We start from the raw sequence: 26,630 nt of genomic DNA, 5'->3' as shown, positions 1-26,630 counted from the left end.
GAGATACATGAAATTTTCTAACCGTGAATTCATCTGTCTGTGTTCGTATGCAGTCACTGGCAGTCAACTGGGGGACTGTGAATGTCCACCTAGTGGATATATCCATTTAGGCTGCTGCTGAAGTGCTGATTGGCAGGGCTGGGATACCAGCGAGAAGGAAACAGGTGCTTGCAGTCAGATTCCTTCTTGCTGGCTCAGTTCCAGCAAATCAGTGGCAGCCGAAATGGACAGTCCACTAGGTGGACACTTATTGAATGCCGCCCCCTCCCTCATATCTGCAAGTAAAAGTACTCTGTATGCAATTTATTAGCATGTTACGAATCGTATACTGTTGTTATGCCAGTATGCAACATTGGCCGATATGTTGCTATCTTTTAGTGCAAACAGCAGTGAAAGAAAACTGTACATGATAGTACAGTCTACACTCGTTACAATGGACCCACATACAGCAGACTTTCGGATGTAACGGACCATATTTCAGGCTTAGTTTGTTCTACCTATTTTATTAATGCGAAAAAGCTTGCTTTTAATGGACCGTGCTACAACGGACTATCGGCTACAGCGGATGAAATTAGTGGCAATTTATCAGGCATATTAAACGGACTTGTGCCATGTTGACAAGGGCTAGCAGCTGACTTGCGAGGGTCAGCTGGTGATCGCGGATGATCTTGCACACAAGGGAGGGAGGAAAATGGGGTGGAAGCGTGCCGTGAGACACGGGAGGGAGGCGAGGGAAAGAGGCGGAAGGTTCTACTCCGGTGGCTGCTGTTAACGGCGTGACCGCGCAGGCACCGTATCTTGAAAGTGATCTGCGATGTGGACAAAGTGCGCCCAGTGCCAGTAGCTTCGTATGTGTTGTGCTTTCGACGGGTAGTTCGCATTGAAGCAAGGAGGTCAATTCACGCGCTGCTGCTGCCGTGCTTATCTTGCTTATTTTACTATCGCAATCGATGCTTCGCCTTTTGGGCAAAACTGTGACTTTTTTGTGTTTGTTCTTTACTTTGGACGTTCGTCACTCACTCTTTGCAATAAAGTTATTAGACATCGTGACGAAAGTTTGGGAAGTGAGGCGTCACGAATATTATGGACTTCGGATAAAACGGACGTTTTTTGTCGGATTATCAGGGTCTATTGTAACGAGAGTTGCCGGTACTTATATAAAATTTCATCTAGCTTAAACCTGGCTTTCTCATGGCATCTAAGTTCTGGATGGCCTTGCTTAGTGTATTTTATGTGGCACTGTTAACATGTCTACCGCTTTTACTGAGAGAGTTCTTAAAAGCTTCAAGCTTGGTTTTCTGTCTCCCTCTATTCATCCTTTCTGTTAACTGATGACGATGGCCATCGTCACCATTGTCAATTGTCGTTGTAAGTTTCATTGTCGTCAAGCCACTTCCTTATCTAAGAACAAAACTTTGCACACCAGCGCAGCTGTGATTCAAACTTCTATCCTTGCAGCAATGTGCAGTTGAGAGCTGGGCACACTAACTGCTGCATTATCGTACAGCTTAGGCACATTGTATTCCAGGCGAGGTTTTGTGCCACGTACAGGCTCAGGGAGTAGTGGCATCGTCATGCACATTTTGGAGGCCGCAATGGGCAATACGGTAGTAAATGAAAATAATGCTGTGAGCTTTGCAAAGAGGAAGCTGTTCTCGAGAACATAGTGATTTGGCGGCAAGAAACTGCCGCTGTCGCAGTAAACGAGTTCAGAGCCGAAGGAATCACTGAATTCTGCCGACTTTCTTTTTTCTTGCTTTAGGCTTGGCTGGAATCGCTCGGCAACACGGGCGAGAAGTGGAAAGTCATCGTGACGCGAGTAGAAGAAGTCGTCACCTGGGTGACCGAGAAAGAGCGGGAGATGGAAGAACCGCTGAAAGGGACCACGCCCCCTGAAATGGAGAAGCAGAAGGAGTCGCTCAGGGTGAGTTGTGGTGCAGTGAGCCACTTTATTTATGTTGTTTCGGGTCTCTATGCCTGGCGTCAACAACTGTGTGCTGGGCCTGCTGACACAGAAAGAGACGTGCACTGTGGCTTATACTGTGTCACTATGAAAGGGAACATTTTGTCCATCTTCATAAAGTGATGCCTGTTTTGAGTGAATGCTACTTATTATTCAGTTCACGTGACGTATCCCCTGGATGGAACTTTTTTTTCTTTACTTTTGTGCAGAAACGAGAAAGATATGTGCCTTTATATGGAAATCTCGTGTTCTCTTTCATACTGGCACACCCTGTGCATTACAGAAGTAACACTGTGGTTAAATTTAAAGAAGCCAGTTTGGCTTTGTCACTTTGTGATTTCTTTTGTTTTTGAGTATCATGTAGACTCACATAATAGCTTCAGCATTCTTTTCAAGAGGTGCTTGAAAAGTTGGGGCACACTCATCGCACATACGAAAGCTAAGAAAGTTTTTTTAGGTGAAGGTTCCTTCAAGAAAACAAACTTGCTTTTCTTAACACCATGAAAACTAGTGTGTACATACTGGTGTAAGTTGACATGGATAACACTGACAACTATGAAACATGGTGATATCAGCATAATGACTACTGCTTCACTGGGCAAGTTTGTTGCCGCGTTACAGAAAAATTTTTCTTTCATCTTTTGATGTTATGGGTGTGGTTTTTATGCAGACAAGTCTCCGGATATGTTTCTCTTATCAGTTTTTCATTCAAAGATTTTGCTCCACATGTTATGAAAGTATGGCCATCACATGGTCCTACTTTTCCACTGTGGGTAAAATCTGCAAACATAGCTTAAGTCTTTGCCTTCAGTGGTGCTTCAAAGGAACAGAGGCCTTATTGGTGTTTTTTTTTTATTTTTTTTTCACAGAACCTTGCCAACGAAGTGACCCGCAAACAGCAAACCCTGAGTGAGTTGCAGAGCAGCATTGAACAGCTTGGGCCTGGTTTGTCCCACACTGCATTGTCAGCCCTGCATGCTCAGGTGAGCACGAAGATGTTCTGTTGCCTTTGTAGCGTCTTTCAAGAACGAGCATATCCTACTAGTATATGTCTAATTCACCTAATCTGAATTCTACTGATCAACCTGGAGCAAGCTTTTTCCTCTGAGGCGGGAGATTTGTATTACGCTGGTTTATTCAGTACAGTTGACTTCCATTAATTTGACCCTGATGAGGCTGACGAAATCAGTTGAATTAACAGGCGGGCTGAAAACAGGTGGGTCGAATTAAACAAAAGGCAGAAAAAAACACATTAAGCACATCGCTGATTCTTTGGCAGCATTTAGTTTATTTGACCACAGCATTTCGTCTTCCATAGTGTCCACAGTGCATTTTATATTCTGAATTTATCAAATAACTCCACAACAATAGATAACGGGATGGTGCCCTGTGCATAGACTAACCACTCTGGTAGTTCGTCCTGCAACGCATGTGATTTTCTGGAACGCCAAGGACAGGTGACGCGACTTCTTGCTGCTAGCTGAATATGTGAAATAGTTTTTCTTTTAAATGTGCTTTTGTAATCAGATTCAGAGCAGTGCGTCATCATCGTCATGCTATACGAGAACTTTTAAATGAATATCTGTGCCTACCCAACGAGGAAATATGTCCGTCCGTCCCTCCCTTCGTCCGTCCCTCTGTTCATTCGTTACGTGAGTAACGATGACAATGGTGATGACACTGGCTGGGCTGGCTCTGACAATAAACTGTTACAAACATCGTTTTGGTTTTGTATTGGTTTGCACCGTCCAAGCAATTTACGGGTGAATATTCCTGCAAAAGAAAAAGAGTTGCATTAGAATCGGGCAAGTACTGTAATAATTCAATTCTGAGCTATATTTTTCACATTAAAATCTTCCTGGGGCAGGCCGAAAATATACATTTTCAACGGGAGATGATTTGTATTCAATGCATTCACTGTACCCTAAGTACCACCAACTTCCTGTAACTGATGTGACATCGGCACGAACTTATTATATATGCTCTCTTGACAGGGATGGTGCCGCCATCTAGGAGCGGTTAGGCGCAAAGTACTGCAACATGAAACTAACCAGCGCCAACAGGGAGCACTTCGGTAGCCTCAGCGCGGCGGAGGCTCCAGTGCGGTGTTGCATGGTGTAGGCAGCGTAGGCCTTCTACTGAGGTGACGACGCAGTTTCCGCACATGGCTTGTCTTTCGCATCAGACTAGGCCATGACGCCTCGTCACCTATGTAGTGCAACTTCAACATGCATCAGTAGTGCTTACACGCCACCTACTGCTTCGCTTGCGATGGCGCCAACTACGAAAACTGCTGCACTTAGTGGCGCAGAAAGGCAACGATGTCAATGGGCGAATCTCGCTTTGGTCCGGTAAAAGACACACCAGCACGTAGCAGAACACCCTCGCGCATTTGTGGCGCACATTGTGAACTCTGCCACTCACATTCCTGAAGCCGAGCACATCGCAGCCCAATATGGAGCTGGACCAAAATGCTTGTACCTTCGCTGAAGCGACTCGGCAGCAGGACACTGCTCACCAGCAAAATGCTGCACGCCAAGCAAACCTGCAATACGGTCACCGACCCGCAAATTGTGCGCCTTTCACAGCAGCGAACTGTGAGTTCACGAAGCGATTTACTAACAACCTGTTCAATTTAGCACGTACGGTTTACAAACACCTGTGGTTTATGGTGAATTTGCGTAGGGCTCTGGCACGTGCAGTTCAGTGTCTCCAGGGGATGTTTCCTGGTTGCGAGTCGTTCAGCAACTTTCACTTGTGGGGCAGTCATCGAGGATCCCTGTGCAGTGGTAGGGTGTCGCTAACGTTTGTACTACGTGGATTTACAACTTAATTCTTCACATACAATAAACATGCAACAGCTTCTGTGAAGACACATTTCACTTTCGTGTTCGACCGATTCCTATGAAAGCGGGATCAGCCTCATTTTTTACACTTTTCATAGTTAAAATAACATTGATAGTATTGATAGTCAATTTACCAATATTTTTGCATCACTAATGTGCACACATTCATGTGCGCAATGACAAATGTTGCAGCAAAAGTTACTTACACTAATTTTCATTATTCCTCACATTTCCCTGTTGTAAATTAGTGCAAGCAATTTTCTCCGATGTCCCACAAACTAGCTCGTCACAACGTATTCCCCACCACCTGCTGCGCCGCACGCAGGTTTCTGAGCTGCGGAAGCGTGCCAACGACCTGGCGACCACAGTGCGCCAACTGGTGAGTCAGCTGACTTCTCAACTGTCGGAGCGGGAGGAGCTAATGCGACGTGTAGAGCTATGCCACGCGGTGCTCAACCAGCTGAGGCAGGAGGCCGAGGAGGCCAGCGATATCAACATGGGCCAACTGGAAGGGCAGCTACGCAAAGTGCAGGTGAGGGCACGCGGCTTCAGCTTTGTTCGAATCGAAAGCGAAAGGGCTGATTGGAGGGCCCCTAAACAGTCTCGGAATACTTTTCTGCTTGACTTTGCTGCTTACACTATGACAATGACAGCTGCTGCAAATACACTGCATTGTTGGTTGCTACCATAGAGGCTCCCACAACAACCACTAGAGAGAGCTCTGACGCTAGTTGTCTATGAGAGCTTCAAGCGTAATGGTTTAGTGATTATGGGAATGGCGGATATTACTACGTAGATTTGCCTAAACTTCGTCCTTCTGTCAAACGACTTTGTGGTTTTGCAAGTTGATTGTGTTCAACAACGTGTTGCATTATAAGTGCAATAATTCGCTATGATTATTCGTATATCCAGAGCCTGATTGCCTTCGGCATTTACAAAAACATGATTGCTTGGAAATTTAGGTCAATAAAAGCAGATAAAGCATAATAAATAAAGCCACAAAAACATCTGAATACGCAAGCATGAAGATGACATAAATCCATGTATACTACCGGTCATTCCCATGGTATAGCAGAACAATTGAAGCTTCAGAGAACAGTCGCAGCTCTGTTGTAGCTGGCAGATGAAACTGTTATGCTGGTGATAGGTCCGCTGCATAGCAAAAAAAGAAAGCAATACTGTGACATGATTCCAACTATATATGACAGGTTGAAATTATATAGAGTTGAATCTCAATATAACTTATTTGGATACAATTAGCTATTAAATATAATGAAGTAAAGCTAAAATATTTCTTGCTGACATCATTGTGCAGTAACTATAGGCTTATAACAAATATCTGATGTAACAAGAGCATTTTCGTGTCGCTAAAACTTTGTTGTAATGAAATTGAACTGTATTGAAATTAGGCAAATCTGCTTAATAAGATATATGTAAAGCTGTCAGACTGAGCAATCATTATAAGCACCCACTGATAACTTTATTGAATAAATGTTCATCAGGCTATCAGATGATGCATTTGCGATGCGCAATTTAATATTTTGTCTACATGTGGCAACTGGCAGCCATATTTGAGCAGACCTGTTGCTATGTATAGGAAACAGCCCAAGCAAGGTGTACAGGAACACAATGCTTGTATCAATCTTTCTAGACCATCTGTAACTTGCGCTTCAACTTTTACTTATTGCTTTTAGGCTATGTTTGGGTAGCATTAGGGAGTTTTAGATATTGTGTACACCAAGTTAGGGACGCAAATTGTTGGACTTAAAAAGAGTGCAAAAAGGTGAACAAAAAAGATGGAAGGAGTAAAAAAGAATACAAGCCAAGTGAGGCACGTTGCATACGCAAAATCTGAATCTCCCTAATCTTCTTAAAGGAGCACTGGCATGACATTTTTTACTTGTAATCTTTTTACATTGAATGGAGGCACCAGTATTGTCGATGATGTCAGGTCTGACATTTCGAGACCAATTTCAATATCAGATTAAATTATCTTGTAAGCATTTTCCAGCCTATCAAGCTAGTTAAGTGTCATCCTTTTACGTGTGAGAGGCGTGTGGTGGAGTTTCTATGACATGTGTCAGTAGCCCCTTAACATGTGTCAATGATTCACTGAGATATGATCTTTTATGATATTTTAAAGATATTTTTTCCAGTTGTCACCATCAATTTTACCTTCTTTTCACACTAGTGTAATCTGTTCAATCTGTTCTTTGGTAGCTGCACTTTGTTTTTGTTTTTTGTAACTACATTCACGACTTTCTCTTTTCTATTTTCTTGTGCCTAGATGATTGTTAAGTGTACACTTATCTTTTTAGATAATGAAAGAGGAGCTAACGAGCAAGAAGACTGAAATTGAGACACTCGGGCAGACACTGTCTGAGCTCTCCGAGACTCTCGCGCCGGAGCCTTCTGAACAGCTCCTCAAGAGCCTGGAGAGCCTAAGGTCAACGCTCGAGGAATTGTGCAAGCTTCTGGAGAAGCGAGAGGAACTCCTGCAGGATGCCGTCAGGTTCCAGTCATGGCAGAAAGATTTCATAGAGCAGGTATGCTACCGTTTTCCGACATTTGCTGATAGTGTCAAACTGTTGGGGCTATCATTCCTGTTTGCATGTTTAAGGTAGTTCAGTAACAGTTTTTATGTTGTTCAGAGTGTTAGGCATTCACATCGGTGGTTCGCCTTTTCAAAATATTGGATTCTTGAATCGTGGTCGTGTTCTGGTCGCTTGCTGAACTTAATGCTTTTTAAAACCATGATTGTGACCATTGTTTATGGTGCACAATTTATTACTGCCTTTAAACTTGAAGATCAGTGACAAGTGTTAAAGTGTAAAGGACAGTTCTGTCCTTCTGGCTGCATGAGAGAAGATAAGAAGGTATTTTTTTTTTAATTTGGAAAAAATGTATAGCCCAGAACAGCGTGAGAACAGGCTTTGATAGCCTCACATGTATGCTTATTTACAAGTTTACACCTTCTTCATGCTTGTCTGTGTCACAATGCAGTAATTTACAACTGCTGACCTTGTGTGGGAACAACTATTATAATGAGATAATATAGTAATGCTAGCTTATCTCTTACTATCAATCCTGCACATCTTAAGCTCCTGTTTGATTACTTTCTCAGCATGCGACATAGCACTTCGGAGGAGTACGACTGCAAAAAATGTTAAAATGGGAATGGTATGAGTGCATAATCCTTCCATACTTACCTGCCACTTATCCAAGAACACCATCCTCGTTTGCCAAATGTGTGCAGGTGCGGCTGGTGCAGCAAAACGTGGAGTCCCAGCGTGCCAAGGTGGATAACCTCGAGGAGACGGCCAAGGAGTTGCGCAACCTGAACGAGCAGCTGAAGAAAAAAGTTCCCGAGGCCACGAGGACCGACAAGTTGGCCACGGAGGTGCAAGTAACATTCAGGGACAGCAGCACCAACAATGTGACAAGCCTGCGCGGACAAACCGACAAGTTGCAGGGCCACCTGGACAAGGTAAGGTTCATTTTACGGCTTCGTGGCTGTGGACATGTTCGGTTGCTGATGATATGTGAGTAATGGCCAACAAGGGCGCTTCCATGTTCCAATGACTAACGTCACCCATGAGCTGTTCCTCATAAACTCCACGTCATGATACACTCTAATAATACCTGATGTCATTCATGTAGCATGGCTTAAGCCTTATGACACCCTTCCTGATGGCCCCATTTGGCGTACCGAGACGAGACTTCTTTCTCTGGGAGTCGTGTGATTGTCGAGTTAGAGAGAGTGACCACATCTCCAAAGACGAAAAAAATAACACGGGCTGGCTGGGATCTCTTACGTATGGTCAACGCTTTCTCTTTGTTAATACATCATGCCTACTTAACACTATACTATCGTGGGCAAATGAAACACACGCAGGAATTTGTAAAGTAGGATACCTGTCGCAAGCAATAACTCGAGAGCACGAGCTTGCACCACCACTTATTTTGGCACCAGAGTTCTTTGTAGGCCTCAAAGTATAAGCATACACAAGCTGAAATCATGCCAGCATTACAGCCAGTGGTGAAAGTGGAAATGAAAGAATGCATTCCAGTTAGCCTTAACTTGTTTGCATTTAATTTGTCCACAATGATACATATTTCATTGCAAACTAAAAAGCAAACCACACGCTCACTTCGTGCTCAAATCTTGCACAGAGGTGTCATTTCAGGATGTGTGCAGTTTAATACCGCATTTGGGCACACTACATGCCTGTTTCATGCAGATTGAATCGAAAGTAGGCATTGTCTGCGGCAGTGCTGTAATAAAAAAATTTTTATTACACTGCAGTCAAGGCGAAGCTCGTCGTGTTTTGCTGTTTTCAGTGAGAGGTAGCACCGTCGTTCCCGCTCATGTGAAACCTGCCCGAGGTTCACGATTCGTGCTGCTGTGTTAGATCAGTGGCAAACTACTGCATTTTGGTTGCCTAGGTGGGGAAAGTGCTGCAGAAGAAGCAGGAAGAGGTCACTCAACTGGAGAACAAGTGGGACAACTTCAACAAAAAGCTGGTGGACAGTAAGCAGTTTGTGAACACCACGACTGAGACGCTGCACAGCCTGCAGCCCAAGTCGGCCACGCCCGAAGCCCTTGCTGCCATGGTCAACGAAGTGGAAGTGAGTTATTTCTGTGCACCAGGAAAGTTTGCAACAATGCCACTGCACTTTTTTCCCCTTTCCCTTCTAATTCACCATTCCAGCATAAGAAAAAGCACGAAAAAAAAAAGAAATACTAGACTACACTTAATAATTGCTGATTATGCGATGCTGGTTGAAAGTTTGTTAAATGCAGCATCGTGGCAAAACATTGCAGTAAACATAATCTTGTGCAAAGGTTAACTATTTGTACAATATTAGCTAATCATTTACGAAAATTTTCAATATTATTGAAGGCTGCAGTTTTAACAGGAAGTTCATTCCATTGCTTTGACGTATGTGGCAAAAATGATCCCAAGAAACGTGATGTGTTACATGTGCACATCTTTCCTTTAGGCTGACGATCGGCGCGCACTTTGATTTAGAACTTTGTTGTATGCGTAGGAATTTAGGTGAATGTTAAAGAACCACCCGCTGTGGTGATACAGCATCTGTGTCATTCTGCAGGGGAGCGCAAGGTCAGGCATTCAACTACCACACGTTGCAGCCACATTTCTGTGAGGATACATGCAAAAATTCTTGTTTGCTTTTAGATTAAAAACCACTAGACATTAAAAAAAAAAACAGATGGTCTTGAATGTTCTGGAATCATCCACCATGGCATGCTACCTCCCATGAATGAATCAATTCCTTAAGAATGCTAAATGGACAAAATTATTCTGGTGTCCTTTGCTACAGCATTCTTCGTAGCCCACTGTGCAGCTTTGAGATGTAAAAAATCAATCAATCAATCAATCAATCAATCAATCAATCAATCAATCAATCAATCAATCAACCAATTGTCTTAATGTGTTCACATGATTGTGAAGACCTCATTGTCTGGTAACCCGTGCTCCTTTCAACAGCAACTCCAGAAGAAGCTTAAAGATCAGCAGAATGCTCAGGAGTCCACCCAGCAGTTGGGTCGTTCGCTCATCGAAGCGGACGCATCCTGCTTCCCCAAGGTCCAGGAACCGCTGGGCTCCCTGGCCTCTGACTGGGAGAACCTGTCCTCCGAAGTGACCAGGACGCTCAAACTCCTGGGATCCACCCAGAGCCTGTGGAAGGAATGCCGACAGCTGGAGGTGGGAATTTCTTTTAGTAATTTACCTTCCAAGATTGTGTATACTGTCTTGAGCATTGTTCAGGGTACGCTGCTTGGCATGCGGGTATGCCATGTTACTAAAGATAAGAAACCAGAGTAAAAAAAAAAAAAAAAAAGACATGGAGAGGACACCATCTCTTCTCACCTTCTTCATTTCTACCTTTGTCTTTTAAGACAGAGCTTTGTTTGCTTTCACCGAGTGAACTGGGTCAATCCCAGAGGCAGTGCCAACCCCAGTACCCGTGCACGATGTATGCCCTCACACTGACTGTGGAGACAATACAAAGGCATGGGCGGGCCAATCCCGATGATGCTATTAGAGTCACTCTGGTGGGGCATTTGAACCTAGATCCTTTTCCTGTTTCTCCGTGTTTGGCATCCCTGATGGATGCAGCGATGGATGCCACGTAGCTGTGGCACTCGCACTGGAGCGGCATGGAAAATGACACTTGCGTTGTGGTGTGGAAAATGACGTGGAGAAAAAAAAAAGTACCTATGCTGTAGCACATTTGCACGGAGAACGGCTGTGGTGCCAATGCGAAGAAATTTAGAGAGGAAGCACTTGCATAGCGGCATTGGTCAATGCATCACAAATGTTGTTTGCTTAAGCCAGTGTAATTCCAAAGAACATTTACCAACATCTTGATTGGGATATGCAATTGATAATGTCGTTGCAATGGGTGTAGAGGCATTAAACTTCAACCGTTACGTTTCATGTTACTTGGTACACACACCTGTACACCTATTCTCGTAGTATGTGGGATGTGCATAATTTTTACTTTGGTTTCTTACTATTAGTAACATAATTTACAACACTGGTAATCACTTAACTGAACTTTCAGAACAAGCTCGACGACACGATGGACAAAGTGGAGAAAACCCTGGAAGAGGTGGAGGCTTCTCCGGCTGAAGACGGGAAATCTCTCACTGAGAATGCAGAAAAAGTTGGAGTGAGTACACTGCTTCTGAAAAGTTGCAACGTCCTTTATACTTTTGGTGATCAGCCTTGGCTAGTTTTATATAATCTGGGTTTACATGTCAGTTGCCTGTGAATTGGAGGGGGAAGGGGACTTCTTTGCTAGGAACAAATTTTCATGTGTTAATGCTGCTTACGTCTGCTTCACGTACCTTTTAAAGTCTTATCAACTTACACATGACTAGCTTCTCACAATGAAGTTGTTGAAGAGCCCTAGCTAATTGAATGTAATCTGGGTAAAACGTAGGTTGGTCGTGAATGTACAGGTTTTCTTTCTTCTTCTTTTTTTTTGATGGCTGCCTTATGCACAGAAAAAAAACAACAACATATGTATGGATCCAACTTTGCACTGGGCAGGAACTTCAGTATGGCTCTGTTCTTGAGGTTTTTCTTTTCTTTTTCAGAGGAAATTTTTGTCGGTGACTTTATTGTAACTTGTCTTGCTTATTGGCAGTTTTATGTGGTTTATTGATCTTCTCTTGCTTAGCTGCACTAAACATCCTATGTAGTATACAAAAAATATTACAACTCTTGTAACACCTTGTATGCTTGGAAGCCTCAATTTGGTTCTCAAAAGCAGCCAGTCACCACGATATCGCACAGATTTTCACAGCTGTACGTAGTTTTCCTAAATTCTGTAACACATTTTTCAAGGGATTTTGTGTGTAACAGTATAAATACTATAAATAGGCAAATTCAACCAGGCTGCTACAATTCAAATTCAGTCATGCTGTTGTGCAGTCGCAGCATGTCATACTAGTGTTGTCTTTAGAAGGCGGTACAAAAATGCTAAAGCATATTTTATAAATATAAGTCGAGGGCAGGAGCCCAAGACTCTACACAGAGTATATTTGCAAAAGTTGTTGATCAAGAATACGGCCCCTGGCTTCCACTAGTAACTGTGAAGTCTGAGCCATAATGCCTTCCGCTGTGGTTCAACATTTCAATTCTTTTACAATTTGCCCTTACCCAGAGCCTTGAATGCTTAAGCAACTTTGCCCTCAAGTTTTCCTGTTATGTTTCTTTGCATCAGAAAAATGTGAATGCATTCCTTCTTTGCACGCACCTGCCCGCAGGCTCAGCAGGAAGAAGTTCGCAAACAACAACCGGCCTTTGACTCGTACCAGCAGAAGACGCAGGAGCTCATAGAGAAAACCGAAGCCATTGAGAGCCTCGCCCCAGCTGGCGAAGAGCTCAAGGAGTCGCTCAAGAATCGCGAGGACCGCTGGCGCAAGGGGGCCCAGATGTTGCAGTCCATGCTGCGCGACCTTGAGGGCCGCTACAACGTCTGGAAGCAGGCCGAGATGACCCGCGAGGAAATTCTTGCCTGGCTCGAGGACATCTGCCAGAGCATGCGTGGGGCCCTGGACCACCTCGCCCAGGGAGAGCAGGGACGATCTGTGCTGGACCGCTATGAGGTAACGTCCCTACGGGGCTCTTTGTTCTGGCTTGCACACGCCCACTGGAGCATAGACTTTCTTACAGAACCTACTAGAGCACACTATGGCCCTAGTGCTTGCTGGAGCTGCAAATACAGTAAATTCTTGTTGTAATGAAATCACCGGGACAGGAAGTTGACAACGTTATAAGCAGTATTTTGTTCAAAGCGGAGGAGCTATAGGAGAGCCATAGAGACGCGAGACCATGAAAAACTTCAAATAAAGCGATATTTATAATAAGGTGATTTCGCTATTATGAGGGTTTACTGCATATCATGGGGAACGATAGATAGCACAGTCTAACTTTGCTATATTGATATCACATCTGACATAAAAACACTTTCATTATATATTCGTTATAAGCGCTTATTCATTGCACACTGGTATTGGTGACGAACGTTTTAGATTTACTTCTGTCGACTGATTCTGTTGACTGATAGTCACTGCTTCTGCTGTTGTTTCCTAGTGCCCTTTCTGTGTGATACCGGCAATGCTGGGTCTGTTCTTTATGGTGTTGTGGTGCTGAATGTGAAGTCAAGGTCGCGGATTCAATGCTTGGCTGCATTCTGACAGGATGCAGAAATGCTCATGTACATTGATTTCACTTCGCTGCACATGGAAAAATCTCGGGTGGTCGAAACTGGCCTGGAGCCTGCTACTGGGCAGCTTATCCTATAGCTCAAATGGCGCTTCGAAATGTTAAACCCATAAGTGATCATTCATTTTCTCTGTATATCTATCTGTTTCATGCTGCAGTCGGGAACGTTACAGAAAAGCTGACCAGGTTGCCACGCATTCAATGTTCCACTTTTTGCCAGTGACCACTTTCACTGAATTATTGCTGCTGTCAGGTTATCGCTTTCATTCAAGGTGCACTTGTTGTAGCCAAAACATTGCAAATATTCTTGCCAAATCAACAGCGATAACAGCCATGCCTAATCAGATTACACATGCGAGATGTGAATAGCGTTGTACGCTGCTTTACGGTGCTGCATTGTTGTGCAGTGGTACTTGTATTAATACCGGACCAACTTAGGCCGTCTGATTAGATTTGATGACTGTGCTATCCACTATTGTATTTGAGTGTTGATTTGCTTTCTGGTAAACTTCTTCACTGTGACTACACCGTGACGATACTGTGACACATTGGTGCTTTACTTTTTGTCGATGCTCACTATCACCGAATTATCATTCTTATCAAGTTATCGCTCTGCACAAGCCGCACCTAACAGTATAAACAATTTCTTTATTGTTGTCACCAATTTTACAGCAAAACAGGCATGTCTGGTCAGATTGTGCATGTATCACGAATAGTGTAATAGTGTAGTGTGTCTGAGGAAACAATAAAGAAAGAAAGAAAGGGTTGTACATTCTGAAATGCGAAACCTTTGATAATCTTGAACATATGATGAGACATGTATGAGTAGTGGACGAACTCAACTCATAGGAGTAGATTCGATTAGTACCATGCTTGCCGCTGTCATTGTGATTCGAGTGCTGCTTGCCCATCTGGACTTAAGCTAAACCAATATTAATGAGTTAGATTCTTAACTCTTACTTCTTCTCGCAGTGATTCTGGTTCTCCTCCGTACTGCGGTGCCACCACATGTCGTCATGCCTCTCTGTTGCAGACGGAGCTGGAGACCCAGCAGCAGCTGTTTTCCAACCTCCAGGAGCAGCTGGAGTCGCTGGACATGCCGCAGGCTCTGGACTCGGCTCGCAGCTCCATCCAGTGTGGCTTTGAAGAAGCACAGGACCTGGCCGACCGCCTGCGCTCCATGCTGAGCCAGGTGGAGGAGCAGGAGGCTGATGTCAAGACTGAAATGGACAAGTTTTCCGACTGGCTGCGTCAGCAGAAGGAGGCCCTGTCACGCTGCGATAACACCACGGGCTCTGACGAAGTGCTATTGCAGCGTCTGGAGGAGTGCCGGGTAAGAGGATGTTTAACTGGGCTCTGAGAAATGATAGCGCTAAGTTCCCATGTGTTGGCTTGTTTCAAAAGGTCACCGGTTCGTGCGCAAGCTTACACGAGGTAAAGTACCAGAAGCTTGAACTAATTCTCAGTAAGAGGCCGTTTAGGTGAAGTTTGAGGAAGAAAGAAGGACCATGGCCAAATATTTCTAGAAAGCTTAACCCTAGCAGTTTAAGGGTAAGCATACGTGGCACATGGCATGCTTAAAGTCAAGGCATAATATGTATCATAGGGTATAAATCCATTGCAGTGCTGTCCATATGTAGTTTTTTCTTATGTAGCTTATACAGTCAAACCTCAATATAACAAATTATCGAATGTAATGAAGGAAATGTTCACTATGTCTCACTAAAAAATATCAGCATGCAACAAATTTATGCTTATAATGAATATTGGATATAACAAAGCTATTTTAGCAGCGGCTATGACTCCCTTATAATGAGATTCAACTCTATAATTCAAGCTCAAGCACAAGTTCATGCTTTGTGCAACCGATTCGTTTTGTGATCATGTCTGTTGGCTTAAAAAGACTATTCGCAGCGTGCTTGCAAATGTTTTCAAACAGAAACATGATACCATGATCATTGGTCAACAAAAATCTTACCAGTGTCATTTCATACTGAGCTAAGATGGTGTAACTGCTGGTTGCGTGCAGTTTTGGCCACATTCAATTCATCGGAGATTAAAATTTATTTCATACATTCTGCCTTGTATTCATGAATTAATGGCTTCTTGTTAGCGCCAATGTCTTTTACTAACTGAAATTTGCGTGTTGCTCTTTTTTTTCTTTTGTGAAGAAACTGGAAGAAGCTCTGAACAAAAATGATGGCTTGGCCCGAATCGAGGAGAAGATGTCAAGGCTGGTGCGCAACCAGCCAGACCTGGAGGTGCGCCACCTTCAGAGGGAACAAGACAAGCTGAAAGCCAGGTGCGTGCACCACTCTGCACTGTGATGAATTGAACGACGGTTCACTGACGTTGTGTATTAGAGCCCGTGTTCATGAGACTTCTCTTATGCGAAAGCCACCTGCAATTAGCCATCACCAGGGCTACCATTTCATTCTCAATCATGCCAATCTCTGTTATGAGTACAAAGTAGAGAAACAATGAAAAAACAACAAAGAAACAAGGAAATGGCACCAGGGCTATAAAAGCTGCTATATATATATATATATATAGTCATAGTAAAGGTCTTCATCTTGTTTCTCACCACTGGGGACCTTAATCAGCACTAAAATTTTAGTAAATGGGCAATTTTCACATCCTTCACTCAATGGAATGTAGCCTCCACGACTACAGCCTGCCGTTTAACGAACATCCACATGCTCAGCAGCACAGCTATAGCCACCAAGTCATCACAGCTAGTGGGACGACATATAGGGTGGGAACCACTACTCTGCCAGGAGGAAGCCCAGTATCGGGGAGCATTAGGTGTGAAAGCCTTAATTACCATGAGAGAATTTGGATCAAGCCTGCACGGCGGCACATTCTCTGATGCTCTAAGTTAGGCATCATGAAGGGCTGTTTCTCTCCTCTCTGCAGCTGCTATGATGGCTCAGTGGACACGGCATTCTGCTGCTGGGCGTGAGGTCATGGGTTCGATTTCCAGCTTTGCCAGCTGCGTTTCAATAGGGGCAAAAGGCAACAACACTCATTGGGGGGTACCTTAGACTTAGGCGCATGCTAGCGAACCCTGGGTGCCCAAAATAATCCGGACACCTGTGCTACCTGTCATACCTGTCATAGCCCCAGTGTTTCTTTGAGACAATCAATCAATCAATCAATCAATCAATCAATCAATCAATCAATCAATCAATCAATCAATCAATCAATCAAATGTTATCCCTGCAGGCTCGAAGCAGCCAAGAGCCAGGCTTCGAGGGCTGCAGCAGCACTGCTCTCCATTCTCGATCGCCACCACCAGGGAACGCTGGCTGAACTGCAGCACTGGCTTTCCACGGCCAACGACAAACTGGCATGGTGCAGCGGAGGCGCCGAAGGAGCCACGCAGGGTGACCGCTTTGGCCTCGAGGCGCGGCTGGTCACGTTGCAGGTGAGACAGCTGCAAAGTATCCGTGCTTATCTAACCGTCTGCACTGCTGAACCCTGAAAACCCTTAGACACGAGCATCATGTGGATATTTTTTTCTTTTTTTTGATCTTTTGTGCTTTTATCTTCTTTTGTCTGATGACACTGTGAGTGAGACAGCTGCAACTGTCTATGCTCACAACATAAAGTACTTTTCATTTACCCTCTGCACAGCCAAACAGTGAGAAGCTTTAGATGCATGCCTCATGGGGAAATTCTCTTTTATTTTCTTCTTTTGTGCTGCAGACACATTACAGTCTTTGTCAGAGGTTTCAAAGCCATGGTACACGTGACCAGACCTGTTGTTATGCTATGTGCTGGGGCCTTCATGGATGAGGGGTTGGTCCAAAATTTCGGAGATTGGGATCAACACTGCTCACTTTCCTGAGCATCAGTGTAATTAGGTCCCGTACAGGAGCTATGCAACAGGACGCATTAAATGTGTCCTGCTTGTTAGCATGAGGTTGCAGGTTTGGTCCTTGTTCGTAGTGGCTGCATTCTAACAGGTCTAGAGTGCAAAAATGTTCGTGTGCTTGAATTTAGGCGCATATTCAAGGGGCCCCCAGGTGATCAAAATTATCTGAAGCCTCACAGCTTTTGCGTTCTCACAGAACACTGTACCCCGTAATTTGGTTTCATTTGAGCAGTTTCTCAATTGCCGATCACTGGCAAGTTTCTCTGTCATGCCTGTAGTGATCGCCGTCGCCTGCTCGTCGTATGCAGGAACTGGAATCTACCCTGGAGCAAGGAGAGAAGCGACGCGAGCAATACTGCAATGCCGTCAACCTGCTGAGTCAGGCGTGCGCGCCCGAGCGCGTGCCCTCGCTGCAGGACGAGTGCAGCCGCATCTGCACCGAGTGGTCTACATTCACCTCGACCCTGACCGAAACGAGGGAGGCCCTCAAGCGCAGCCTGGACCAGTGGCAGCACTTCGAGACGCTGTTCGAGAGCCTCTCGGATTGGCTGCGGGATGCCGAGGCGAGAGCCAAGAGCGAGGCCGCCAGTCAAGTCGATCTTCCCTTGCTCAAGGACCAAATTTCCATCCTGAAGGTGAGATAATTTTCCCAGTAGCACGCGTTGTTGAGTGAGTTGGTACAAGTTGTACGGCGTGATAGCTTTAAGGCAATCTACAGTTGACCACAAAAGTTTACAGACCACGGTATCTCGGAAGACATCGAATTTTCGTGCAGCCTGTAACAGTAGCCAGTAAAACCGTATATCACAATGTTGTTTGCATTACACTCATTACACTCGTAAACATTTTTCTTGACTGTACACCCGTAAGCAAAAGTATGCGGGCCACAGGCTCGGCAAAGTAAAAGCTGAATTTATTTGTAGTTCAGATGCACAAACTGAAATTGACGAGTGCACAGGAAAGTTTGCAGTGCCAGCTGTTGGACTGCAGTACTTAATTTAATGTTGCTTTCATAGGCAGAGAAGAAATTCGACTTTATCGTGGAATCCATGGCCTGTGTACTTTTGCTCAGGGGAGCACCCTCTTAGCAGTCGATCCCAGATGTATCAAACTCGGATTTATCGAATTGCTCTCAATATCGAACAGTTTTAACTTCCTGTTGGAAATCCCGTTCAAAAGTATAGCACTGTACTGCATATATCGAACTCCCATTCATCACCACATTTGGTGTATTGAATGCTGTGCCATGCTTCTGCAAGTTCTCTTCTTCTAACGGGACGCGATCACTTCTCGTGTTGTCGGAAATATTCATGCCAACGAAATGGCACTGTTTCGGCAGGTGCTGTCAGACAACAATAAATATGAAGGGCAGTACATGCAATGGAGGCAAAACAAGCACGGCGCATGTCTCAAAATGCGGAGGGCCTGCGCAATAGGTTGTCTTGTGCTGCCATGGTATGGCATTGTGGTGTCCTAACCTTATGTATATATGCGTGATGATGTGATTGAACTGACATGAAATGTCACTTTCAGTCCTTGCTGGAAGAAGTGCATGGCCAGAAGCCCAGCATGCAGGAGCTGGAGTCAACTGTGGCCAGTGTCACGGCCCACGTGCCGGACACCCAAGTGCCCAACCAGGTGTCCCAGTTGGCAGCCCGGCTGATGAACTTGGAAGCCACACTGCAGGTGAGGAGGATGGCAGCCATTTCTTTCTTTGTTTCTGTTATTGTTAATTCCATAAATATGGAGGAGGTTAAAGCCACGGAAGCAGCTTGAAAGGCCCCCAACTTATAGCCGTCGGTGTGTCGCTTTGTAGACAGTGCGCCTTGACAACTGCACCTTTAGTTTTTTCCCCTCTTTGGCGTACTGTCCTTTGCACCCTACCATTGACTCCGCCTGACTTCATCTTGGCACTGGCTTGTTACTGTTTCGAGCGCTGTAGTATGCACCTCAACAATCTCGTGAGGGAGGGCTGCTCTTAACGATTGTACCTTGTCAATGTCTCAGTAGTGCATTTGGTCAGAGTTCTAATTTTTGAACCTCAGGTCCCAAGTTTGAAACTGGCCAAAGGCATGCCTTCTTTACTTCTATATTATTACCGAGGTGCTACTGCAACGATGGCCTACAGTGACACTGTGAACACTGTAACAGCTATCATTCGTCGTTAGAAGTTTGTTAATGTGCGCATAATTTCTGTGTATCATGTCTGACGTAACTTGTGTTCATCGCAGGGTGCACTTGCACAGCTTGAGCAGCTGGAGCAGACGCAGAAGGCCTTCGAGCAGGCCAAGCAAGACCTGCGTGACTGGCTGTCCCAAATGGAAGCCAGTCTGGACGGCTGCAAGAACGTCCCCGGTGACCAGAAGGCATTGGAGGCTCACCTGAAGAGGCTGCAGGTCTGTAGCTCATAAGTGTCATTCGACGAACGTAATGACAACAGTTGCTTCTGATAAACATAGAATGATCAAGAAGTGCAACAGCGACAGTGAGAAGATGGCAAAGGGTTGTCTACTTCTAACCCTTATGGAGCCAGGATAACCTCGGGCCATCACGATGATTGCCACTTTATGGCCTGTGATGAGATCATCTTGTCATGGGTACCTCACACCATACCATCAAACGGTGTTTTCTCTTTCACAAAATAAATGGAAATACAGTGGAATCTCATTCATTCGAACTCTCGGTTTATTCAAATTGACGCTGTAGTCTTGTGAAAACAATGTGTATTTCAGTGTGCAAAAATGCCGGGTAATTCGAACACGTAAACTTTTGTGACGGGTAATTCGAACACGCCACACCACCGATCTTGCTCTCAACAGTGCGCCAATCCACACGGTGGCACTCCTGACCCGACATTGTGGCCATCAGCCGGCTGCTGCTCTCGTCGCCCGTTGCAAGTACCGCATTTTGGCGCGCATAGCCTGCACCAAAATTTTGACAAATATAATAGTAAAGTCGGGGTGAGAGTTATAAGCATATTTTGCGTTGAGGTGGTGGCTTCGCAGCAGCAAAAAAAATGTCCTAAAAGTGAGGCTTCACTGCACTACGGCACGGGCTGCCGTGAAGCCACACTTTTGAAACTCGTCACTCGTGTGTCAGCTCGTGTCAGCACATGCGCCGCTTAACGCAGCGCTACATATAAGTCATCCATTCAATGATGTTCCTTTAATTCGAGCTCTGTTTAATGCACATGAAGTTTCGGGCCCCTTCGATTTCGAATTATCAAGATTCGACTGTAGCTGTTTTAATGTCAGCGCATATATTCTACCGTCAGCACCTCTTACAGCCGGACTGCAATCACTTTACAGGAACTGCAGAAGCAAAAGGGAGCCGGACAGGCACTGCTAAATGCGGTCGTGGACAATGGTGAGGCCATGTACCTCTCTCTCAGCGTGGAGAGCCGGGACCTGGTGCGCAAAGAGACCAGGGGCCTGCGTGACGCCTGGGACTCGGCCTGGGACAAGCACACCGCCCTGGTGAAGGGACTCGAGTCCTCTCTCATGGCTTGGAGTGGATTCCAAGACAGGTGGGCTTGCATTCGCATGTTTCCCTTGGGTCGTTTCTTTATCCATTTCTTCTGTTGTGTCTCGCCAGTGATGGACGATTTAGAGAAAGCGCCGAGTTCTTCTGGATACGTACAGTTCTGTCTCGATTGCAGCTTTCACTTCGCACATTCGTGTGCTGCCTTTGATGCCAGTGGCACAGCATAAATGGGCTGTGCTCACTCCCACGTAGTTGTTCATGCTTGTTCATTTTTTTTCTCACCTGACGCAGCTGCGGCCGAGTTGCCTCGTGGCTTGCGGACATGAACACGCTTATTGGAAGCGACGTGGAACTCAAGCCGAATTTGTCTGAGAAGCAGCTGCAGCTCCAGAACATCAGGGTGAGCTCAAGATTTTTGAGCACGTTGAAATTCACATTTTACATGAACCAGCAACCTTACATTGGTTGTAGTAACATGGTGCTGCCCACATGGGGTCCACTTTGCAAGTATGTTGAGTCTGTGGTGTATGATGAAACCTGTGTGCTTTTGTCCTACTTTTATGTCTTATAGCAGCCTCATATGGCAGCCTTATGGCAGCCTCATAACACAAAAACCCTTGCATTGACAATCAAGTTTGTCTTCCAAGTTTTCCAACCTTATCAGTACTTCGTACGGCAAGGGGAAACCTTTTGTTAAACACCAGATGGTGATACCTTTGTTGCACCAATTCCAATGTCAACCCAATAGAACAATCACCAGCATAGCAGATGTTCGTGTGGTCGCGTAGCTGAAGCAGGACAAGTGGTGTGAATGAAAGTGATTACTGTAAAATGAAAAGGTAGATAAATTTTAGAGCAGATCTGAGACAGCCTTTTTATGGCTGAAATTTCTAGAAAGGACGTGACCTGCTCAACTCTTTTGATCCCTAGAACAGATAAAAGGATGTTTGTTACAGTAACAGAGATAGATTTTGATGGGGAGCAAAACACCAAGTGCAGTATAGAATGGCAAGGAACCAGATTTAGAAATTCACATACGTGAGACTGCCATGGCTGTGACAGGAGGTGGCAGTTGGAGAACATTCAAGAGGCCCTTGTTTTGGAGCATGTAGACCTGATTAGGCTGGTGTTTACATTGATGTGGATTTATGATAATGGCTAATGGAGGCATCTTTGTTACTTCACTTGCAGGCACTGTCCCAAGATGTGATGTCACATCAAGCAGTGGTCTCCAAGCTGCAGACCAAGAGCCAGGAACTTAAAGAGACGTCAATGGCGGGACAAGTTGACGGCTTGGTGTCCAACTATGAAGCACTCTGTGCTCGGACAAAGGTATATACAGTAAAACTTAATGCTGCATCATTATGTTGCACGCACTGTAGTCTAGCCTGATTACCGTGACAGAAACTTGAACAGTTTGTATTATTTAGTCTGGTACTAAACACTGCGGATAGTACTGTAGACGTTGCAAACCCAGCATAAGTGCTATACTCGTGGACAACTTTCTGTGGCGCTGTGGAGGGAAAGCTGCACAGGCGAAGTGCATGCGTGACAGTGCTCGTGAAAATAGTCGCACAGTTTCAGTCACACCTGGTTTTAAGCTGAAGAACAGAAAACATGGGCATCACACTCATTACAGCTCTTATGGTAAAGACAGACATGTTACAATACGTTATGTTATCTAAATTAGATAGTTTTTTCGTTCGCTCCTCCGCATTTCGGCAAATGGGAAACCCTCGCAAGCGGCAACTTAAGCTAATTCGGTATCTGCTCTAAGATCCTGAAGCAGAAAGGTCTGTCAGACACTGCCTGACTAGTTGGCACAGAAGGCGTGGAGACGTGCACATGCTGTGAAACGTGCAACAGATAATAGTCAGTGAGTGTAAAACGTATCTTGCTCTCTGTATGATTTGAACAGTTGAATAAAGAAAGTGGATGAAAACATCGGGGCATTCATAGGGACACTTACGCTAGTATTTGACATGCATGTAGCTCAACAACCTGTGACAGCTTGTTTAATAAAAGAGCTTATATGACATCTACTTTACTTGCACATAGCAGTGAAATATTAATTGAGGATATTCATGAGCCATCTGAAATACTGCAGATACATAGCAATTTTTATTTCTGTAATCTCATTTTCAAAGGGATTAAGTCTCTTGTTGCTTTTGTGTTGAGCTGTTAAACTGCACATAGTCTGAATGTCTCAGCATTCCTGCAGCTTCGAATAAATAAATGTCTTGCAATATCATGTCGAGGGCCTCTTCGATTGCAATAAAACTGCAGGGCATACTATTCTACAAGTACTGTGGACTGCAGTTTTCAAGCTCAATCATTTGAATGTGTCTCTTTTTTGTTTTTCTTTGTCGTAGGCAAACATTGCTCAGTGCGAGAAGCGCGTGAGTGAACACGAAGCCTACCAGCATAGCCTTGAACGTTTCCTGGACTGGGTCAGCACGCTTAAGGCTACTGTCGACGGACCCGAGGAACAGGGTGACATGGAAGCCGTCAAGGCCAAGATGGCTGCTTATGCGGTATGTCCTTGTGAATTGACAATACTGAAAGAATGTTTCCCAGCACATGATAGTCTTTTCCTTTCTTGGCTCCCTATACACATTTGTTATAGACTGACTGCGTTTTTTTTTCTTTCCACCAGCTTCAACTTTCATTTGCTTCTTGCTGACGTTGTCATCTCTTTACATTATGCGTTCAGACCATCATAGACTTTTCTCTTGAATGTTTGCTGCGTTGTCTGCATCCTTGTTGACCTGTCACGATGGCTCACTGGCTGCAGTAATGGGCATGAACTCGTGGATTTTAATCCCAAATATGGGTGTAGCACAAAGGAGGATGTGGTGAAGTGGCTCGCATTTTTTCCTTTACTTTTTTCTGAATATTGTTTTTTTTTCTGACATAGACACCCAGTAGCCAGATTTACCTTTTTATAGCCAATAATGCGGCACGGGCACTTTGTAGTAAGCGGTTTATTTTACCGTAGAATACAGACAAAAGTTCACCCTGCTAGGGCTGCTCATTGTTACATCCGAATATATTGTTAAAAACGGTAATGCAAAAAATGGGTTCGACTGTACTTCTTTCTGTCTAATTAAAATGTTTAAATGTTTGTCCCCTCTGCCTTTTTCATGCAACTCGGTTATAACAATTATCAGTTGTAACAATGGGATTTCTTTGGCGCATGAATATTGTTATAAGTGGGTTCGACTATAGATATCCGCCCTGATAACATGTAGTCCATCCCTTGGTTTCATAATGTACAGTCTGCATGTCCACCGATTTATTTTTCTTGCGACTTTGATTCCAGTCGTGGTAGCCGCATTTCGATGGTCGCACATAGCAAAAATGGCAGTGTACTTATATTAAATGCACGTTAAAGCACCTCAGGTCATAAAAATGATTCTCGAGTCTCTTACTACGCTGTGCCTCGTAATCAGATGTTTCTTTTTGATACATAAAGCCTCAGAATGAAATTTTCTTAAAATTATTTTTTTTATACTACCTACTTATCTTCATGATCCTTGACGACATCACCTCTACCCCTCAAAAGAACAGAAAATTAGGCGAGTTGGTGTTTGTTCATGATTACGGGCAGTGTCAATGACGAGTATAAGAAACAGTTCGCAAAGAAGCCACGGTGAATTATTTGTTTCTTGTCCTTTGCGCTACTCTTAATCACCTCTGCCGCTTTCCTGTGCAAAGTCTGGACACCAGCTTGAGCTGGATTTGTCATTGCAGGATTAACACCAGCATTGTTTTTATGTCTTGCCCCCCCCCCCCCCCCTGCCCTACCCTCTCTCGCAGCTGGTGTTGGAGAGCGAGCCGGAGGCCTGCGCCAAGCTGGAGCACCTGCGGGACGCCCTGGAGTCGCGCGTGCTGCCCGGCACCTGCCCGTCGGGACACGAGGCGTTGCAGGAGCAGTATGCAGCTGCCCGAGCCCAGTGGGAGGCCCTGCTGGACGCCTGTGAGGAGGGCCACTCCCACGCCAAGGAGACGCTGGACCGCTGGGACGAGGCCACCAAGACGCTGGACGAGCTGGAGCAGTGGCTGGCGTCGCAGCGGGCCCGCTGCCAGGACATCCCGCTGCAGGCCACTGCGGAGGCCAAGCGACAGCAGCTGGACACCCTGAAGGTGAGCTGTGGGTTTCTCTCACTGGGCAAAGGTCTCTCCAGTTAACAACCTCTGTCTCGATATGTCTCTCATTAAAGATGTTTTTCTTGAGGAGGTGTCGGTCGTGTGGAAGAGCTCACCCTGTCCGAGATAGTGTGCCTTCTCAATAATACTACGGATTCTACTTCTTCGTCTTTCTCAGTTGTTCCCTCACTCGCTTGAGAGAGAGAAAAGAATGCAAATAAAAGGAAGAGAGGTTAACTGAAGAAGTAATCGAGTTTGCGACTCTTCCCTAAATTCTTATGGTACTGTAGTGGGCAGTGTGCTGCCAGATCGCTGCCCTGCTGCAGACTAAGAGAGTTCGGGAAGCGCTGGCATGTGAGCTGTCCTTGAGCGTCGCTGATGCGCGGCTCACTTCTAGCCACTAGCTTAATAAATCATTTTCACCCTGGTCCTGATGTTCCTACAGTACAAAGGGCAAAAGGTTGTACGCATACACCCCTTTTAGCATGTGCACAGCTTCTAATAACGTACACGTACTGCAGGTTATACTACCAATATATCTTGTCAGGTGTATGCACATCTGCTGAATCATTGCGTGCATTGCTGGGTAGACATCTTGTGCATGGTAAACTATGTGTGCCAGAAAAGTAATGCAAATGTTAATGTCAAAGTTGATAGAGAAACTGACACAAGATTGATAGGGAAGCTGAGGTAAAGCTAATCCAGAGGCTGATGAGAATATTGACATGAATGCTGACATGAAAGTCGCTGTGTGTCTATTAACATTGGTGCGTTAAGTGAGCAAAACATGTTTAATATACCGATCTGGCTGTATATGTCTTCAGGAGGTGTTTTTAATAAGTTGATATCGTCTGCGCTTTGTATGCTTGTCTTTGACCTTTGGTATTTGCGAACCCCAATTTACATCCTTGATGGTGCGATTTCATTCTCAGTGCACTTCGGCTGAGCAAATGAATTTCTCTCCGTACTGCGCAGAAAGTGGAGCAGGACGTCGTCGCCAAGGAAGGGGACTTTTCTGCGCTGTCCAAGAATGCCCAGGCCGCACCAACGGACACCATTATGACACCTCAGCTGGACAAACTGCGCAGCAAATACCACCTGCTCAGAAACACCATCAAGGTTCGTTTGGGGTGTTGCCATCACCTCATTCGGTCAGTCCTCTTTGCATTGTGTATGAGTCCTGGCTTCGCATAATTTTTTTCGTCACCTTGCTTTGGTTGTTTCTACGTCAGCTAAACATTGCACTAAACTGACTGGCGCTCATTACACTCGGGTAATGCTTGTGAACATTTTGAGGCTGTCAAACAAATGACAGCCTGTCAGGCTGACGATGACAGAAACTGATTTCAAATGGTGGTTTATAACGTCAATGACAGAATTCCAGGCTGACGAAGAGACAAAATATTGGTTAAAGAAGCACTCAAGAGAAAAGTGGCTTGAGATGCAGAGTAAATTATCCTTCTACAATACAAGAAAAAAAAAAAGGAAAAAAGATTTATAGTGACAAAAAGGCTCGGTAAGGTAGAAAAGCTAGAAGTTGCCATACC

At 44.8% G+C, this 26,630-nt stretch overlaps 1 protein-coding gene across 1 annotated transcript in view; it reads left to right on the top strand.

Moving 5' to 3' along the window:
• Nucleotides 1-26,630, top strand: part of LOC142588869 (uncharacterized) — a 371,216-nt gene that overhangs the window by 138,861 nt on the left and 205,725 nt on the right. The window contains exons 31-51 of the mRNA XM_075700688.1: nt 1,763-1,924; nt 2,833-2,946; nt 5,135-5,341; nt 7,128-7,355; nt 8,066-8,296; nt 9,256-9,438; nt 10,323-10,541; nt 11,404-11,511; nt 12,614-12,955; nt 14,608-14,907; nt 15,746-15,876; nt 16,800-17,001; nt 17,760-18,086; nt 18,985-19,137; nt 19,683-19,847; nt 20,760-20,977; nt 21,226-21,334; nt 22,126-22,266; nt 23,307-23,468; nt 24,754-25,080; nt 26,059-26,202. Of these exons, the coding sequence (XP_075556803.1) occupies nt 1,763-1,924; nt 2,833-2,946; nt 5,135-5,341; nt 7,128-7,355; nt 8,066-8,296; nt 9,256-9,438; nt 10,323-10,541; nt 11,404-11,511; nt 12,614-12,955; nt 14,608-14,907; nt 15,746-15,876; nt 16,800-17,001; nt 17,760-18,086; nt 18,985-19,137; nt 19,683-19,847; nt 20,760-20,977; nt 21,226-21,334; nt 22,126-22,266; nt 23,307-23,468; nt 24,754-25,080; nt 26,059-26,202 (4,173 nt within the window). The remainder of the gene's footprint in view (nt 1-1,762; nt 1,925-2,832; nt 2,947-5,134; nt 5,342-7,127; nt 7,356-8,065; nt 8,297-9,255; nt 9,439-10,322; nt 10,542-11,403; nt 11,512-12,613; nt 12,956-14,607; nt 14,908-15,745; nt 15,877-16,799; nt 17,002-17,759; nt 18,087-18,984; nt 19,138-19,682; nt 19,848-20,759; nt 20,978-21,225; nt 21,335-22,125; nt 22,267-23,306; nt 23,469-24,753; nt 25,081-26,058; nt 26,203-26,630) is intronic.

The sequence above is a fragment of the Dermacentor variabilis genome, chromosome 7, assembly GCF_050947875.1.
Source record: "Dermacentor variabilis isolate Ectoservices chromosome 7, ASM5094787v1, whole genome shotgun sequence".
Classification (NCBI taxonomy): domain Eukaryota; kingdom Metazoa; phylum Arthropoda; class Arachnida; order Ixodida; family Ixodidae; genus Dermacentor; species Dermacentor variabilis.
Note: the sequence above shows the minus strand (reverse complement) of the source record. Positions and strands in the feature narration are given on the sequence as shown.